The sequence below is a fragment of the Peromyscus leucopus genome, chromosome 3, assembly GCF_004664715.2.
Source record: "Peromyscus leucopus breed LL Stock chromosome 3, UCI_PerLeu_2.1, whole genome shotgun sequence".
NCBI classification, from domain to species: domain Eukaryota; kingdom Metazoa; phylum Chordata; class Mammalia; order Rodentia; family Cricetidae; genus Peromyscus; species Peromyscus leucopus.
Window position 1 is genome coordinate 86,777,340 of NC_051065.1, and position 19,964 is coordinate 86,797,303.

The window sequence follows — 19,964 nt, forward strand, 5'->3', positions numbered from 1 at the left end:
GGAAGAACAACAAGGCAATAATGGCACAGATAGACAGGAAGTAACTCAACTTTGGATAGCTGCAGAGATGGAGAGGTAAGGTTGGTGGCTATCACTATTTCCCTGATCTCTAAGGCTTTCAGGCCATATATGGCTCTGTGTTTCTTATTTAATAAGACCATTTAGAAATTCACCTACACTAGTGATTAACTGCACACCTGAAAGCTTTAGAACAAAAAGAAGCAAACTCACCCAGGAAGAATAGATGCCAGGAAATATTCAAATTGAGGGCTGAATCAATAAGATAGAAACAAAGAGCACAAAACAAAGAATCAATTAAACAAAGAATTGGTTCTTTGAGAAAAATCAATAAGACAGACAAGCCATTATCCAAATTAACCAAAAGGCAGAGAGAGAGACAGAGAGACAGAGGATGAAAATTAACAAAATCAGAAATGAAAAAATAGACATAACAGATAATGAGAAAATCCAGAGATTCATCAGTCATACTTCAAAACTGTACTCCACAAAATTGGAAAATCTGAAAGAAATGGACAACTTTCTGGACAGGTACCACATACCAAAGTTAAATCAAGACCAGATAATCTATTTACACAGACCAATAACCCCTAAGGAACTAGAAACAATCATTAAAAGTCTCCCAATCAAAATAACACAGGACCCAGATAGTTTTAACACAGAATTCTACCAGATTTTCAAAAAGCTACTTTCAAATCTCTTCAAATTGTTCCACACAATAGAAACAGAAGGAAGTATTACCAAACTCTTTTTATGAGGCTAACTTACCTGATGTCCAAACCACACAAGATGCAACAAAGAAAGAGAATTGCAGACCAATTCCCTCATGAACATTGATGCAAAAATACTCAATAAAATATTGGCAAACCAACTCCAAGAACACATCAAAAACATTATCCACCATGATCAAGTAGGCTTTATCCCAGAGATGCAAGGATGGTTCAACATATGAAAGTCTGTCAATGTAATACACCGTATAAAGGCCTTTGACAAAATCCAACAACCCTTCATGACAAAGGTCTTGGAGCGATCAGGAATACAGGGAACATACCTAAACATAATAAAGGCAATTTGCAGCAAGCCAACAGCCAACTCAAACGATTCCATTAACATCGGGAAAAGACAAGGCTGTCCACTCTCCCCATATTTATTCTATATAGTACTTGAAGTTTTAGCTAGAGGAATAAGGCAGCAAAAGAAGATCAAGGGGATACAAATTGGAAAGAAGAAGTCAAACTTTCACTATTTACAGATGATATGATAGTATACATAAGTGACCACCAAAATTCTACCAGGGAACTACTACAGCTGATAAACATCTTAAGTAATGTGGCAGGATATAAGAGAAACTCCAAAAATCAGTAACCATCCCATATACAAATTATAAGAAATAAGAGAAACATCACGCTTTACAATAGCCACAAATAACATAAAGTATCTTGGAGTAACTTTAACTAAGCAAGTGAAGGACCTGTATGATAAGAACTTTAAGTCTCTGAAGAAAGAAATTGAAGAAGATATTAGAAATGGAACGATCTCCTAGGCTCATGAATAGGTAGGATTAACATAGTAAAAATGGCAATCTTACCAAAAATCAATCTACAGATTAATGATTCCCATCAAAATCCAACACAATTCTTCACAGACTTGGAAAGAACAATACTCAACTTCATATGGAAAACAAAAAACCCAGGATAGCTAAAAGAATTCTGTATGATAAAGCAACCTCTGGGCTGGGGGGGGGGGGCAAGAGAAGGAGGAGAGGGGAATCTGTGGTTGGTATGTAAAATGAATAGAAAATGTCTTAATAGTAAAAATAAAAATAAATTTTTAAAAATCAGAAAATGACAGAATAAAAGAGCTAACAGCTCAGTTGGGACAGAAATGACAACAGTGTCCACACAGTTTTCTTCCTTGTGTGTCAAGCACAACATTCACTAGACAGGATTCACATGAACTAATTGTGACCATTGTTCCATGGACTCTCTACACTATACATAAACCTCATCCTTCTTGGTCAAATTCCAGCATGTCAGCATCAGGCCAGGCTTTCATATATCAGTTCTATTGTCCTCCTTCCTAAGCCCAGCCCATCCTTTCACCATACCCAGTGCTCAGGACTCCTGTGCATTTTAGAGGGCTCATCTCTGAGCTGTTTATGTGCAAATCTCTTCTCTCGGAGATGGGATCAAGTACCTACTTTTCATAAATATCCATCTTTGCATATATGGGTTGAATTGCACACAGCAACTTGTATCCCGGTCCTTATATCGTCTGTTCTATCATCTTGTCATTTTTTCCATCAGAAGGTACTGAGTGTCCTCTCCTGATGAGAGGGTAGTTCTGCTGCACTGAAGGTAAGTATCAATGTTAAGGAATAGAAAGTTAAGTTATAAGTCAATAAAAATGAGACTGGGGGTGAGATGAGGAAAGAGGGAGATCTGTGATTGGCATGTAAATTAATAAAATTCTTATAAAAAATGAGTGAAGTAAATATAAAAAATTATATATTAACAGAACTATATACAAAATAGATGAAAATGTGGGCTAGTGTGAGGCAGAAGATTTGGTCATCTGTGTAACCAGGCTATGTATCTGGGCTACCTGAAAACTCAAGATCCTCCTGCCTCAGCTCCCTACTGTTTGGATTACTGGAATACATCAAAATGCCTGACAGAAGAGTGGTTCTTGACATATAATACAAGGAAAGTCAAGAGCACCAAGAGCAACAGAAAATCTCATGAAAGCAGTAGAGGAATGTCATCACAAGTATTCATTATTGCCTCCCACCACCACCGAACCATCCTCAAATAAGAGCTATGTGATTGGGGGTTGTTTAAAATTACATGTCCTTTGCATGGATTGTTATAATATACATTGTATTATATACATTGTATAATATAGGAATGTTTTTATTATGAGCATAAATGAGAAATATCACCCAACTTTCCATATTATAACAGGTCAACACTCTAGTTTTGAATACAAAAATTAACTATACATGAGCACACCTCAAAAATAAAGACAAAATGTGAAGGAATAAATGTTTATTTCATGAGCTGTGTACTTGTGTTGCTATATTTCTCTCTTCTTGAACTCTAGTTGGTTCACATTGAGCAACAGCACAATGGATGTGCACAACAAAATAAAAGGAACCAACTCTATAGGGCGGAGGCCTGGAAAAAGAAACAGTGAGTGCAAGCTGAGGAGTAGGGAACTGTCCATTCTTCTCTTTCTTTCCTCACGTCTTTCCTTCCTTCCCTTCTCTTTCTTTCTTCCTTCCTCTTTCTCCCTTCCTAGATCTCTCTCTCTCTTTCCTTCATTATCCCCTTCTTTCATCCCTCTCACCCTTCCTCTCTCTCCCCCTCACTTCGTCCCCTTCCTCCCTCACCCCTCTCTATCCTTCCTCCCTTCCCTCCTCACTGCCTCACTCCTTTCTTCCTACTCTTCTCATTCCAGTGCTAATTCTTTCTCTCTTCATCCTTCTCATAAACTTACAACTTTTTTCAATTTTTTATTTAATTAAAATACCACTGTGTCATTTCCCCTTAAAAATCTTGCTAGAAAATCCATCCTTCTGGCTAGGTAAACTGGGAAAGGTACAGGGCCTAAAAATGTGAAAATATATTCACTTCTATATCTACCTACCTGTTTATCCATCTGTCTTTCTTAGTGTTTCTGAGGAAGAATTCACAGTTCTGTTAATTTTTTATCACCATGACAAGATGGAAGATACCTCTCTTTCAATAATCTCAAATGTTTTAAAGAATTGTACAAAAGAATCTTTTACATGTATCTGGGCACATGTCCTTTACATAGTTCTTTTCTTCATTTATGAAGTCCTATATTTACTGAAGTTTTATGAATAATTTCCTTTCAGTGTTTTTATTTTTTAAAAAATGTGCTAGGAGTGGCTCTGTGGGTAATGTGCCTGCCACATAAGTATGAGGACCTGGTTCACATCTGGGGAACCACATAAAGCCAGATGTAGCTGCACCACATGACTATACTTAGAGTGATGCTGTGACAAGATGAGAGATGGAGACTGGAGAATCCCTAGAAGACCCTGGGGAGGCAACCTTTCATGAGAGGTGGTGAACAAGAGACCCAGTCTCAGATAAGGCAGAAGGCAACAGCCACACCCAAGGTTGGCCTCTTATCTCTACCCATGTCCCATGGCAAGGAGGTGGCCCTCAAACAAGAGCAGACACAAACATACAAACATACACACACAACATAACACACACACTGAAACACAGGCTTTTTTTAATCAAAAAATATGCCAAGAATTAATTATGTTGCTTTTCTTCCAGTCATATTCTCCATTCGCTCTTAGATAATATATTCATTCAGTGTGTACATTTTGAAGGATCAAGTCATTCCTGAAATAACTTACATTCTTTACATAGTACAACCATAGTGCATTCCCCTTTATCACACCTCAGAAAAACAAGAGGGTAAAGATTCAATAGAATAGGATGTAAAGCCCTTTTAAAATACACTTGCCAAGACCCAATGATACCACTCTTGGGCATATACGCAAAGAATGCTCAATCATAACACAAAACACTTGCTCAACTATGTTCTAGCAGCATTATTCATAATAACCAGGACCTGAAATAACCTAGATGTCCCTTAACTGAAGAATGGATAAAGAAAATATGGTACATATACACAATGGAGTACTACTCAGCAGTGAAAAAAAAAGTAAATGACACATGAAATTTGCCAGGAAATGAATGGAACTAGAAAAAAATCATCCTGAGTGATGTAACCCAGACCCAGAAAGACAAACACAGTATTTACTCACTCATAAGTGGATAGTAGATGTAAAGCAAAGGATAATCAGGCTACAGTCCACAGCCCTAGAGAAACTAGGTGACAAGAAGGACCCTAAGAGGGATGCATAATTGCTCTAGAAAAGGGAAATAGACAAGATCTACTGAGTAAACTGGGGTGAGGAGGGTAATAGAGGGTAGGGTATGATGGATGAGAACATAGGGGAATGGGATGGTTGAGCTGGAACAGGGATGGAGTGGGAAAGCAAAGAAAGATATATCCTGATAAAGGGAGACATCATGTGGATAGGGAGAAACTTGATCCTAGGAAGTTCCCAGGAATCTACAAGGATGACCCAGCTTAGATGACTAGCAGTAGTTAAGAAGATACCTAAGCTGACTTACCCCAGTAATCAGATTGGTGAATAACCTGTTATCTTTGAGCCTTCATCCAGTGATGGAAGCAGATTAAGAGATCCACAGCCAAGCACTAGGCTGAGATCCAGAGGTCCAGTGGAAGAGAGAGAAGAAGGATTCTGTGAGCAAGGGCATCAAGATCATGATGGGGAAACCTACAGATACGACTGAACCAGGCTAATGAGAACTCATGAACTTTAGACCAACAACTGTGGAGCCTCAGTGGGATTGGACTAGGACCTCTGCATAAGTGAGGCAGTTGTGTAGCTTGGTCTGCTTAAGGGGCCCTGGCAGTAGGATCAGGATCTATCCCTGGTGCATGAGTTGGCTTTTTAGAACTCATTACCTATGGTGGGATGCCTCGCACAGCCCTGATGCAAGAGCAAGGGGCTTGGACCTACCTCTACTGAATGTACCAGGCTTTGCTGACTACCCATGGGAAGCCTTACCTTTTCAGAGGAGAAATGGGGGGTGGGCTGGGGGAGGGAGTGTTGGGGATGGAGCAGGAAAAGAGAAAAAAAGGGAAGTGTGGTTGGAACATAAAATGAATTAAAAATTTCTTAATAAAGAAAAAAAGATACACTTGCCATGCTCTGGTAAATTTTCTGCTGACACCAACTCCCAGTGGGTGAAACAGGAGCAGGTGCCCCTTTGAGCACCAGCACACACTTTTCTGGGATGATTTACATATTGAGTCATTATACAACAGCCCAAGCTCTTTAAGGGCAACTGCCAGGAGTCTATGAAACATCCTCTCTTCAAGCTCCCAGAGATGGAGTCAAACACACTCCTCCTATGCATGCTGATGCTCGGAGTTCCAGGTGAGAGGGTGCAGAGAAGTGTAGGGAGCATCCACAGTGGTCATCATGGTTTTCCATGTCTCTGGTATCTTTATCACTGGAATTAAGCATTTGTAATTGGTTTTAAGTTCCCCCATTCCTTTTGATTTTCTGGTTTCTTAAAGAGATGTCCTCAAGTATTCTTACAATTTCTAAATGAAAATTTTCTCTGCTAGGAAGGTTTCTGAAAATGTATAACCATGAACTGTGTGTTAATGTTTCCAGGTTCCATGGGGGACATTGTGATGACCCAGTCTCCAGCTTCTTTGCTGTGTCACTAGGGCAGAGGGCCACCATCTCCTGCAAGGCCAGCCAGAGTGTCACTTTACTTGGCTTAACTTACATGCACTGGTACCAACAGAAACCAGGACAGCCCCCCAAACTCCTCATCCATGGAGCGTCCAACCTAGCATCTGGGGTCCCTGCCAGGTTCAGTGGCAGTGGGTCTGAGACAGACTTCACCCTCACCATCCATCCTGTGGAGGCTGATGATGCTGCAACCTATTACTGTCAGCAGACTAGGGATGTTCCTCGCACAGTGATCCAGGGTTAAACAAAAACCTCCTGGGGTTGCTGCTCACTGAAGCTCAGTCTCTGAACTCTCTTACTGTCTAATATCAATACAGAGCTCTAGACTTGTTTGGGAAAAGATCTTAAACAGTGAAACAAGCTTTCATAAACTGATTTGCATGTTTGTCCCATCCTGTGTACATTATACTTTAATGATTTCCCCACAAAAATATAGACCTTTATGATTGTTTGTTTATTATTATTCATTCATTTAAATTTTTATTAACCCATACTGGTTTTGGGATGTTTTTCTCTCTTTCTCCCCTGTCTCCCTGACCACATCTCTGCCCAGTCCCTCACAACTTCAGTATCCCGACTTTGAATTTCCTATCACTTAAGATTTACTGTTTCTTCTTTTTTAATGTGTTTTCAGAGTTAACAAATGCAAATTACTTCACTTGGGAAAAGGCGTTAACCAAAGACATTGTGTGTGTGTGTGTGTGTGTGTTGTGTGTGTGTGTGTGTGAGAGAGAGAGACAGAGAGAGAGAGAGAGAGACAGAGAGAGAGAAAGAGAAAGAGACAAGAGACAGAGAGAGAGAGAGAAAAGACAGAGACAGAGAGACAGAGACAGAGACAGAGAGAGACAGAGGGGGAGAGAAAGGAGGAAAGAGAGGGGGAGAGAGAAAGAGAGAGAGAGAGTCAGAGGATACCTGCAAGAGTTAGTTCTTTCTTTCTACCATGTGGGGTCTATGCATCAAACTCAGGTTCATCAGTCTTTGCTGTAAGCACCTTCCCTGTTACCAGCTGAGCAATCTTGCCAGTCTGACCTACTACTTCCTTTTTTTAATGATTTATTTTATTTTAAATTGGAATGTGGGTGTACACATGCATGAGTGTCCATACCAGTCAGAAGAGGGTGTCAGATCCTAGGAAACAGGACTTTCAGGAGGTTTTGAGCTAGTTGATTTGAATGCTGGAAACCAAGCTGCAAGAGCAAGAAGTGCTCTTAACTGCTCATCTGCTTATTCACATCTAATCTACCGTTTGTTACCGTCTATATTAGAATTTCTAACTCTTTTGCCTTAGGACAATGGTAAACTTAATAGATCATCATCTAAACTGAAAAGAGCTTTGATTAGGTAAGACTGTCAGTTAATCTTTCAGATGCAGACTTACATTCTCACCCCAGAGTTTTCATTCTCCAATTGTCTTTGTTGTTTATACTCACAGGCAGCCTACTACAGTTACTTAGAAACATAAGGCTGTGCTGCTGTTATTTTTTTTCCTGCTTTGGTTCCAATATCTCTATCTCTGTGTCCACCCGAAAACTAAGTATTTAGTACAAGATTTATGGGTTGACTTTTCGTATTCCTTAAAGGAAACGAAAAGGTAACACAAATCCCCTTTCTTTGCAAAACTTAAATCAGATTAAATCTCAAATAAGGGGATTTTCAGTTGACCCTGAACAATGTACTGAAACTTTCCAAAATCTACCCTGTTAGTGGATATAACCTAGAAAAACATAATGTTAGTCCTAGGTCAGTCAAATATAAGAACAGGAAAACAAATTGTTTCCAGGCTGCTAAGTTTTATGCTGATGACTTTCTTGTACCCTATGATCCATCTCACGAGTTCTTTTCTGAAGAAGATACCAACCCCCAAGTCGAGGAGGCCATTTCACAAGAAAACCATTAATGGGGCCATGACAGTCTTTTCATGGAACAGTAAGATAAACATTTTCAAGCTTGTATCATAGCAGAATTAAGAAGGGCCAGGATCAAATCTTAGTCTACTTCAAATTGTCTATGATAGGTCAAGGCCTTGTGGGAAAGCCCTGTGCCTTCCTTGAAAAGCACAGAGCAAAGGAAAGATACCCTCCCCTCCATGCCACTGCCACCTGAAGTAGGTGAGGGAACTGGTCATTCCCCTCAGCAGCTGCAGCACTACAGAAAGTGGACCCTATACCTCACCTGAGCAGCACAGTACAGCTGACTCTATTGATGGTGGAGCGGATAAACAGTCCTGAGAACGTGAGCATGGGAGATCTGGTCCTGCTCCTCATCTGCCATATAGTGGTGTGGGCAGGGAATAGATGCCCTTCCCCACCTCAACCCCTAGTATACTGGCTCAGTTTCAAGCATCCACATGGCATCTCACAGCCATCTGTAATTCTAGTTCAAGAGACAATTCCATGTCTTCTTCTGGCACCCAAGAACATCAGGCACAGATATGGTACACAGACATTCAGACAAAATACTCATACATAAATAAAAATAAAGATATTTTTAAAAAGTTTAATTCTGATCTAGGCTTGGCAGACTACATAGGAAAACCACAGCCCCACCCCAGGTCCCTAGACTTGGTGCAGGAAGAATTTCTCCACAAACCAGGCAGTCAGACACCCTTACAGTGAGTGAGTACAATTGGCAAGATTGGAAAGATAGAGGTACCAAACAATTCATGAAGAGCAAAGGCAATGAGGAATAGGCTGACGTAGATACCCCACAGTCTCCTAGGGACAGATGTCCAGATCTGGGCTACTTCTGAGGTCCATGACTTGGCCCATGACCCTATGCAGCAAAGGGTATCTGTGTTGATATCTTAGGCTCTTATTACCGAAGAGGCCCTTTGTACTCCCAGAGTCTGGGCCACTACCTGTGACCAAGTTGATGTTCAAGGCATGTGCTCCCAGAGGACAATGTCAATCCAGGATTCCTGTGCCAAAACCAGAACACAGTGATGTCCAGCCCAAACTGCTGCCAGAGGAGATGTCTGGCTCCATGGCCCTCCTGTGGCTGAGCTCTGAGTTGATGTCCATGGTTCCTTTTGCCACTGAGAGCCATGCAGAAACCTGAAGTCTGGCCAACACCTGAAACGTAGTTGTCTTAAAGGATCAAACTGTCTCCAAGATATACATACCTGGGTGGCCCATACTCCCACCAGGGCCTTGGTATCATTCAGTCCAGAAATGAGGAAGTATTCTTCATGGCCCTACCACAGCCAGGGTCTGTGTTAATGTTGGTGACTCCTCTTACCATTAAAGGCTGAGTGGATAACCAGAAGTCTGGGCTGCCACATGGGGGCATGTTGGCATTTGGGGGACATGCCTGAACTTGTGCCATGTCCAACTGGGTGACCTGCAATGCCAACTAGGCCATGATGACATTTGGGCCTGGGTGTTGTTAACCATGGTCCTACTGCAGCCTGAGTCTGTGATGATGCCTTGGCCTGTGTTGCCACCAAAGTCCACACGGATGCCAAGGATCGGGTCTTCACCTGTGGCCTTCTTGGTGCCTGAGAACTGTGCTGCTACTGGGCCCATACAGACCTGAATAACACATGCTACCACCCAGGGACAGGCATTGTACAGTCCTGAGATGCCGTCAGGGCCATGTCTGTGTCTGTAGCTCTGCCGAAGACAGGATCTGCACTGATGTCTGAGGCTCCTGACATCATCAAAGGCAGTGTGGATTTTCAGGACCTGGCCCACACTCAGGGACATGTGGGAACTCAAGGGCCATGCGCTTTTGGATCCACACCAATCTAAGTGACCTGTACTGCCTCCTAGGGCCATGGTGTGGTCCTCGACTGGAATGCTCCCAGGGACCAGGTCTGGGCCCATAGTCCGACTGCAGCCATGGTCTGTGTTGATGTCCTTGGCTCCTGTTACAACCGAAAGCAGTGAGGATGGGGCTGCACACAGATAGCCCTGCCCCTCAACAACTATATTATTCCAGAAAGCTGGCCTTGTGCACCCTAGGCAGCACAGTAGAGCTGTCCCTCTTGGCAAAGTTGCAGGTTAGCAAACCCTGAATATGCAGAGTGGGTGAGCTAGCCCCACAGTCTGTCACTCAGTGGCATGGGCGAGGGAGAGATACCGCCCCTCACCTCTTACCACCTGCTGCAAGCTGGAAAAGCTGGTCCCAGAGTCACAGAGTGGGAGAGCAGATCCTGACCCTCACCAGCTGCAACACTCAGGAGAGTGGACCCTGCACCTAGCCCAGACAGCAGAGTCAAGCTGACCCCAGAGCTTGTGGGAGATCTTGCCCCACCCTTCTTCTGCCATGTGGTGGAAGGTGTGAGGGAGAGATGACATCCCCCATCCTCTGCCCCTCACTCATGGGGCACATGAGAGAGCTGACCCTGAGGTCATGAGAGTTGGAGAATTGGCACTGTCCCCCACCGGAAGCAGCACTAGGAGGAGCAGGACCTGCATCTTATCTGGGCAACACAATAGAGATGATCTTGTTGGTGAGGGGATCAGGTGTTCAGGCTGGAGGTCAGGAGAGCAGGAGGACTGATCCCACCCCCCTCATCTAACTCATGATAGCATGGGTAAGAAAAACGTGCCTTCCCTCCCCTCACCCCTTGCCACCTGCACCAGGTGAGAGACCTGGCCCCAGGACACAGAGTGGGAGAACTGGCCCTGCCCCTCATCAGCTGCAGCACATGGGAGAGTGGTATGGGATTTCACCAGGGCAGCACACTAGAGCTGACCCTGTTGGTGGGGCTCAGTTGAGCCAGACCTGGAGGCATGAGAGCACGAGAGGTGTCCTCATCTCCTCCCTGGTATGCTATAGGATGGCAAAGGTAAAGGAAAAAGGCCTTCCCCCCACACCTTACCACCTGTGACAGGCAGGAGAGCCGAATGCAGGGGCATGAGAACAGAAGAGCTGGTCCTGACCCTCCTCACCAAGTGCAGAAACACGAGAGTGCGCTCTGCACCTCACCTGGACAATACCGTAGATCTGGCCCTGGTGGTGTGAGTTTCAGTGAACTAGACCCGAGGGTGTGAGAACAGGAAAACTGGTCCTGGTCCTTGCTGTCTGCAACATTGGGTGAGCTGGCTGGGGCAGTGCTGGAGAGTTTGCCTGGGTGGTGATGATGAGAGAAAGCTGGCAGGCTGACCAACCCAGCTGCCACCCAGGCCCAGGAGCAAGACTACAGGTAACCAACCCAGACACCCACCTCATCTGTGAACTGCTGAAGCATGTGAAGGGGCCAGACACACAGATCCAAAGCTACAGAATCTTCAGGACACGTAGGATATCCAATTGAGTCCCAGTGGGGCCTAGTATTGAGGGTGTTCCAGAAGCCAGAGGCCTCCAACCTGAGCAATGACACTTTGCAATAAATACTTACAAGTAAAGACATATGGACTAAAGGATATACTGTGTAACTCAGTGAGCCACACTACAGTTTCCATGCCGAGATTTTTTAATTTCCTTTTTTTCTTTTCTTTCTTTTTTTTGTTTGTTTGTTTGGTTGGTTGGTTTGGTTTTGGGGCCATGGGTTTTACTTTAAATTTTGTTTTGGGGAGGTTGTAAGGACAGAAGGAGAAGCAAGGAAATGGGGAGATGGATAGGTTTTGGATTCATGATGTGAAATCCACAAAGAATTAATAAAAAGTTGTTTAAAAAAATAATTCTGAGGAATAAAAGTGCTCCTACATACAATATCCTCTATAGCAGAGCAGTGAGAGTGCACTCCCCAGATGGAACCTCAAAATACCAGACCGTAATTCCATAGGGCCAGCCGCAAATTCACTTGGGATGCACTTACAATACCGTAGGGTATTTGCCTGGAAACCTCATGATTTCATTGTTTTTCTCTGCTGAGTAGTATTCCATTGTGTATATGTACCACGTGTTATTTATCCATTCTGCAGTTGAAGGGAATCTACGTTGTTTACAGGTTCTAGCTATTAAAAACAATGCAAATAAGAACATAGCTGAGCAAGAACCTTTTGGTATGATTGAACATTCTTTGGGTATATGCCCAAGAGTAGTATAGCTGTATCTTGGAGGAGATTGATTCCCAATTTTCTAAGAAAGCGCCATATTGATTTCCAAAGTGGTTGTACAAGCTTGCATTCCCACCAGCACTGGAGGAGAGTTCCCCTAGCTCCACATCCTCTCCAGCATAAGCTGTCTGCAGTGTTTTTGAGCGTAGCTATTCTGACAGGCGTAAGGTGATATCTCAGAGTTGTTTTGATTTGCATTTCCCTGATAATTAGGGGTGTTGAGCAATTCCTTAAATGTCTTTCAGCCATTTAGGCTTCCTCTGTTGAGAATTCTCTGTTTAATTCCATAGCCCATTTCTTAATTGGACTGTTGGGCATTTTGATGTCTAATTTTTTGAATTTTATATATTCTGGATATCAGTCCTCTTTGAGATGTGGGGTTGGTGAAGATTGTTTTCCCATTCTGTAGGCTGTCACTTTGCCTTGTTGACCATATCCTTTGCTCTACAAAAGCTTCTCAGTTTCAAGAGGTTCCACTGATTGATTGTTTGTCTCAGTGTCTATGCTACTGATGTTATATTTAGGAAGTGATCTCCTATGCCAATGCATTCAAGACTACTTCCTACTTCTCTTCTAGCATGTTCAGAGTAGCTAGATTTATGTTGAGGTCTTTGATCCACTTGGACTTAAGTTTTGTGCACAATGATAAATATGGATCTATTTGCAGCCTTCTACACATGTTGATATCCAGTTATGCCAGCACCATTTGCAACAGCAACCTTTAAGGTAAACATCCTTATTATATTTTCCCATCAAGGGTTAAAGAGTGTGGGTTAAAGGTGAAAGGAGATGGAAGCAGGGAGATGGGAGAAAAGTAGGGGCAGTTAACTAACACTAAGGATGTGTAAAGACACATCAGAAAAACCCACAAGTCTACAAGCCATTTATAAATATGTTTACAAGTGTTTGAAAAGAGGTTCTGTGTGTGGACAAGTCTGCACTCAGAATCCATGGGATACCAAATTAAGATCTCAGTGCTAGGCATAGGCTCCTGCCCAGTGGGTTATTGGTCAGGGGAGCCCTCTCAGAACCCAAAGCAGCATGGCTATTACTGTCCCTCTTTGCTGCCAGCCATAACTAATTGGTTAGATGCTATTATACTGAAGGCACCATATACATTGGATGCAGGACACAGAGAAGTCAGTCTCAAACAAGACTGGAAATAGGAAGTCAAACTGCCTTCGAGATATTAATATTTACACCCCCAGATCAGTGATGTTCTTAACCCTAGTCAGAGAAGCTTCTTTTACACTGACTGAGCAGTGGGCCATCACCAAAGCTGCAAGCAACAGTAGAGTTCAAGTCTGTTTGGAATATCCTAAGCCCTCACCTCACCTATCCCATTCAGAAAACCTTGCCTAGACTCCCTCTCATTGTTACTGAACATTGCTGTGAACACTTAAGTGACAGATCATGACTTTATTCAAATCTAACCTCTTTCTATTTGCATTTTTATAGAAGGGAATTCAGCCTTGGTTGTGTGGAAATGGAACCATTTAGGGAATAACTGTGGTAACAGAAATGGCAGAGCTTCAACACAATGTCACTCATGTCATGGATGTCCGCAGCATCTCAGGTCATGAGCTCAGGGGGAAGATGTCCTTGGTACAGATCTCTAGAGCTCCTAATAGCATGGGATGCATCAAATTCCATAACAAATCCACATTAACTGAGTAGCTCATTCATCCTCAAGCCTGTGCCCCTCGACACTAGGAATGACGTAGCTGGCTTCTCTGATCAGACTCATTTAAAGTCTAAATTAAAAGGAAATTGGAAATTTTCTTTTTAAATGTGGCCCTTTTGTCCCCAAAGATGCCCTCAAAGATATTGCCTCACATCAAGTCACTTGCATGCCTTGAGTCTTTCTGATTTTACTTTCTGAATTGAGACTTTATGGGCTCCTATGAATAGATTAGGTACATTCAGGGACTTGCTCTGTCTTTTTAGAAAATTCAAATTTAAATATATTTTATCATATTCTTCCACTCCCCCTAGTCCTTCCACATCGTATCCCTTGCATACCCATCTAACTTTAGGTTCTTTCTCAAAATTCAAAGTATTACAAACACAAAATCCCCAAAAACCAAGAAAACAAAATAAAACCACACCAAATAGAAAAAAAACTATACCCAAATAAAAGCCTGCACATACACACACACACACACACACACACACACACACACACACACACACAAATATGGAATTCTATATTCTATATGTTGGTCAAATATTCCTACCTGTCCTCTAGTGGTTGATACATACAGTGTCATTATATTGGAGAAAACTGATTTTCCCTCTTGCAGAGTGTGTAACAGTTCTGTTGCTAAGATTTACCCTAATAGATAGGTTTTTATTCATTCATTTTTAATATAACAAAATTAAATATAATTAGATAAAACTAAAACTACCACATCAAAGTTTGACAAGACAAAATAACAGAAGGAAAAGAGCCCAAAGAAAAGCACAAAATCAAGACCAACTCGTTTGCACACTCAGGAATCCCGTAAAAGCAATACATTGGAAGCTATAATATATAGATAAAGGACCTAGTGCAGACCTGTGCAGACCCTGTGCATGCTGCTTCAGTCTCTGTGAGTTCATATGAGCTTTTCTCTTGTTGATTTAGACAATAATATTTCTTGGTGTTCATTATCCCATCTGGCTCTTACGCTCTTTACCCTCGTCTTCTGCAGGGTTCTCTGAGCTCTGAGGGAGGTATTTGATGGCTATGAACAACAAAATATTTAATAGCTCAAATAGCTCATGCTGGCAAGGATGTGGAGTAAAAAGAACACTCATAAATTGCTGGTGGATGACAAACAGGCTGAGAAGGAAATCAGAGATATTTCACCCATTACAATAGCCACAAATGACATAAAATACCTTGGTGTTACACTAACCAAGCAAGTGAAGGACCTATATGACAAGAACTTTAAGTCCCTCAAAAAAGAAATTGAAGAAGACGTCAGAAAATGGAAAGATCTCCCATGCTCATGGAAAGGCAGGATTAACATAGAAAAAATGGCAATCTTACCAAAAGCAATTTACAGATTCAATGCAATCCCCATGAAAATACTAACACAATTCTTCACAGACATGGAAAGAATAATACTCAACTTCATATGGAAAAACAAAAAACCCAGGATAGCCAAAAGAATCCTGTACAAAAAAAACAACTTCTGGAGGTATCACGATCCCTGACCTCAAGCTCTACTATAGAGCTACAGTAATAAAAACAACTTGGTACTGGCATAAAAACCAACATGTGGACCAATGGAATCGAATTGAAGACCCTGATATGAATCCACACACCTATGAACATATAATTTTTGACAAAGAAGTCAAAAGGGTACAATGGAAAAAAGAAAGCATCTTCAACAAATGGTGCTGGCATAACTGGATATCAAAGTGTGTAGAAGGCTGCAAATACATCCATATCTGTCACTGTGCACAAAACTTAAGTCCAAGTGGATCAAAGACCTCAACATAAATCCAGCTACTCTGAACATGCTAGAAGAGAAAGTAGAAAGTAGTCTTGAATGCATTGGCATAGGAGATCACTTCCTAAATATAACATCAGTAGCATAGACACTGAGACAAACAATCAATCAGTGGGACCTCTTGAAACTGAGAAGCTTTTGTAGAGCAAAGGATATGGTCAACAAGGCAAAGTGACAGCCTACAGAATGGGAAAACAATCTTCACCAACCCCACATCTCAAAGAGGACTGATATCTAGAATATATAAGGAACTCAAGAAATCAAAAGGACCAACAGTCCAATTGAGAAATGGGCTTTAGAGCTAAACAGGGAATTCTCAACAGAGGAAACTCAAATGGCTGAAAGACATTTAAGGAATTGCTCAACATCCCTAATCATCAGGGAAATGCAAATCAAAACAACTCTGAGATACCACCTTACGCCTGTCAGAATGGCTAAGACCAAAAACACTGCAGACAGCTTATGCTGGAGAGGATGTGGAGCTAGGGGAACTCTCTCCACTGGGTAGGAATGCAAATTTGTACAATCATTTTGGCACATATACACAATGGAATACTACTCAGCAGAAAAAAACAATGACATCATGAGGTTTGCAGGCAAATGGATGGATCTAGAAAAAATCATCCTGAGTGAGGTAACCCAGACTCAGAAAGACAAACATGGTATTTACTCACTCATAGGAGGATACTAGATGTAAAACAAGGATGATTAGACTGCTACTCACAACTCCAGAGAGGCTATCTAGAAAACAGGACCTGAAGAAAGAAACAGGGATGGCCCAGTGACAGAGAATGGATGAGAGCTACATGAACAACCTGGATGTGAGTGGGTGTAATGAAGGGCAAGGTTTGAGGGAAAGAGAGCCTGTGGGAGTGGGAGATCCCAGGTGGATCAAGAACAGAGAGGTAGAACAAGAAATTAGAGACCATGATAAATGAAGACCACATGAGAATAGGAAGAAGGAAAGTGCTAGAGAGGTTCACAGAAATCTGCAAAGATACCTCCATGATAGACTACTGGCAATGGGTGAAAGACAGCCCAAAATGACCTACTCTGGTGATAGGATGGCCAAACAACCTAATTGTCATGCTAGAAATCTCATCCAATGACTGAAGGAACCTGATGCAGAGATCCACTGCCAGGCCCCAGATGGAGCTCCAAGAATCCAGTTGGCGAGAAAGAGGAGGGTTTGTATGAGCGAGAATTGTTGAGACCAAGGCTGGATAAAACACAGGGACAAATAGCCAAACAAATGGAAACACATGAACTATGATCCAGTAGCTGATTAGCCCCCAACTGGATCAGGCCCTCTGGAAAAGTGAGACAGTTGATTGACTTGATTTGTTTGGGAGGCATTCAGGCAGTGGGACCAGGACCTGTCCTCAGTGCATGAGCTGGCTGTTTGGAACCTGGGGCTTATGCAGAGACACTTTGCTCAGCCTTGGAGGAGGGAACTGGACCTGCCTGGACTGAATCTACCAGGTTGAACTCAATCCCTATGGGAGTCTTTGCCCTGGAGGAGATGGGAATGGGGTGGGCTGGGTGTAGGCGGGGGGGGGGAGGCTTTGGAGAGGGGAGGACAAGGGAATCCATGCCTGATATGTAAAATTAAATTAAAAAATAAAAAATTATAAAAAAATACACACACACATACCCACACACACATACACTCACACACAAATAAATAAAACCTCTTCTTTTATATGAAGTTAAAAAACTTAAAAATACAAATAAGAATGTTAATTTAACAAAAAACAAAAGAAACATTTCTAACCTCCATCTTTCCACTTCTCCATCACCTCTCCATTTGTTTTAGGAGATTTGGGAGCTGCTGTGGATCATGCAGTATAGAGATTACATTATTTTTCTTTTCTTTTTTTTCATTTTCAAGACAGGGTTGATTTGTCTAACAGCACTAGCTGTCTTTTGAAGTTGCTTTGTAGACCAGGCTGGCCTCTGCCCCCCAAGTGCTGGGATTACAGGCAAGGTTACAATTCTTAATGTCATTTTGTAAATTAGGAAAATGACGGTAAAAAAGATAACAGTTCAACTGGGACAGAATGACAACAGTGTCCACACAGTTTTCTTCATTGTGTGTCAAGCACAACATCCACTAGATAGTATTCACATGAACTAATTGTGACAATTGCTTCCAGGAGTTTCTCTGCACTATACATAAACCTCATACTTCTTGGTCAAATTCCAGCATATTAGCATCAGGCCAGGCATTCATATATCAGTTCCATTGTCCTCCTTGTAAAGCCAGACCATCCTTCACCATACCCAGTGCTCAGGACTCCTGTGCATTTTAAAGGGCTCATCTTGAGCTGTTTATGGCAAATCTCTTCTTTCAGGGCTGGGATCAAGTACCTACTTCTCAGTGATCATCCCTGTTTGCACATGTGTTGCATTCCACCCAGCAAATTATATCCATGTCCTTACATCTTCTGTTCTATCATCTTGTCATTCTTTCTGTCAGAGGGTACTGACTGTCTTTCCTGATGAGAGGGTAGTTCTGCTGCTACTGAAGAAAAGTACCAATGTTAAGGAATAGAAAGTTAAGTTATAAGTCAATAAAAACAAGAATGAAGTCAGTATGAATAAAAATAAATATTAACAGAACTATATACAAAAATAGATGAAGATGTGGGGCTTGGGTGAGGTAGAAGATTTGGTCACTTGTGTAACCCACGCATTGTATCCTGGGCTACCTGAAAACTCAAGATCCTCCTGCCTCAGCTTCCTACCTGTTTGATTACTGGAATACATCACCATGCCTGACAGAAGAGTGGTTCTTGATGCCATAATGCAAAAGAAGTCAAGAGCACCAAGACAACAGGAGAATCTCATGGAAGCAGTAGAGGAATGACATCACAAATATTCATTATTGTTCCCACCACCACTGAACCATCCTCAAAGTAAGAACTATGTGATTGGGAGCTGTTTAAAAATTACATGGCCCTTTGCATGGATATTATACATGGTATAATATAGGAATGTTTTTATTATGAGCATAAATAAGAAATATCACCTTACTTTCCATATTATAACAAGTCAACACTCTACTTTTGAATTCAAAAATCAACTATAGATGAGCACACCTCAAAAATAAAGACAAAATGTGAAGAATAACTTGTTTATTTCATGAGCTGTGTACTTGTTTTGCCATGTTTCTCTCTTCTTTGAACTCTAGTTGGTTCACACTGAGCAACAAAACAGTGAATGTGCACAATAAAATGAAAGAAGCCAACTGTATAGTGCAGAGACCCAGAAAAAGAAAGAGTGAGTGTGAGCTGAGGAGTAGGGAACTGTCCATTCTTCTCTTTCTTTCCTCACTTCTTTCCTTTCTTCCCTTCTCTTTCTTTCCTTTCTCTTCCTCCCTTCCTTGATCACTCTCTATCTGTTATTCTTCCCCTCCTTCCCTCTTCCCCTTCACTCCTCTCACTCACTCCCCCTCCTCTCTGCCTCCTTCCTCTCCCTCTCCCCTCACTCCTCTGCATCCTTCCTCCCCTCCCTTCTCATTCCCTCACTCCTTTCTTCTACACATCTTATTCCAGTGCTTCTTTTTCTCTCTTATTACTACTTCTTATTAACTAATAACTTTTTTCAATTTCTTATTTAATTAAAATACTACTGTGTCATTTCTCCCTTAAAATCTTGCTAGAAAATCCATCCTTCTGGCTAGATAAATCAAGAAAGGGGCGAGGGCTCAGAATGGGAAGAAATACTCACTTCTATATCTGCCTAACTGTCTATCCATTGGTCTGTCTTAAATGTTTCTGAGGAAAATCCACAGTTCTGTAATTACTTTTATCACCATGACAAGATGCAAGGTATCTCTCTTTCAACAATCTTGAATGTTTTAAAGAACCGTACAAAAGAATTTTTACAAGTATCTGAGCCAATTTCCTTTACAAAGTTCTTTTCTTCATTTATGAAGTCCTATATTTCCTGAAGTTTTATTTATGTTCAGCCTGAAGAATTTCCTTTCAGTGTTTCATTTATTTTTAAAAATGCGCTGGGGTGGCTCTGTGGTAATGTGCTTGCCATGTAAGTGTGAGGACCTGCTTCACATCCCAGGAACCACATAAAGCCAGA

General features: G+C 41.8%; 1 pseudogene and 1 gene segment (V, D, J or C); one reads left to right on the plus strand and one right to left on the minus strand.

Annotated features, from left to right (window-relative positions):
* Positions 1-2,235, minus strand: part of LOC114688919 — a 7,939-nt pseudogene extending 5,704 nt beyond the window's left edge.
* Positions 2,236-5,958: 3,723 nt separating this feature from the next.
* LOC114684876 lies at positions 5,959-6,640 on the plus strand. The segment is given in 2 exon segments: positions 5,959-6,034; positions 6,278-6,640. Coding segments are annotated over 2 exon segments (377 nt in total).
* The last annotated feature ends 13,324 nt before the right edge of the window (positions 6,641-19,964 follow it).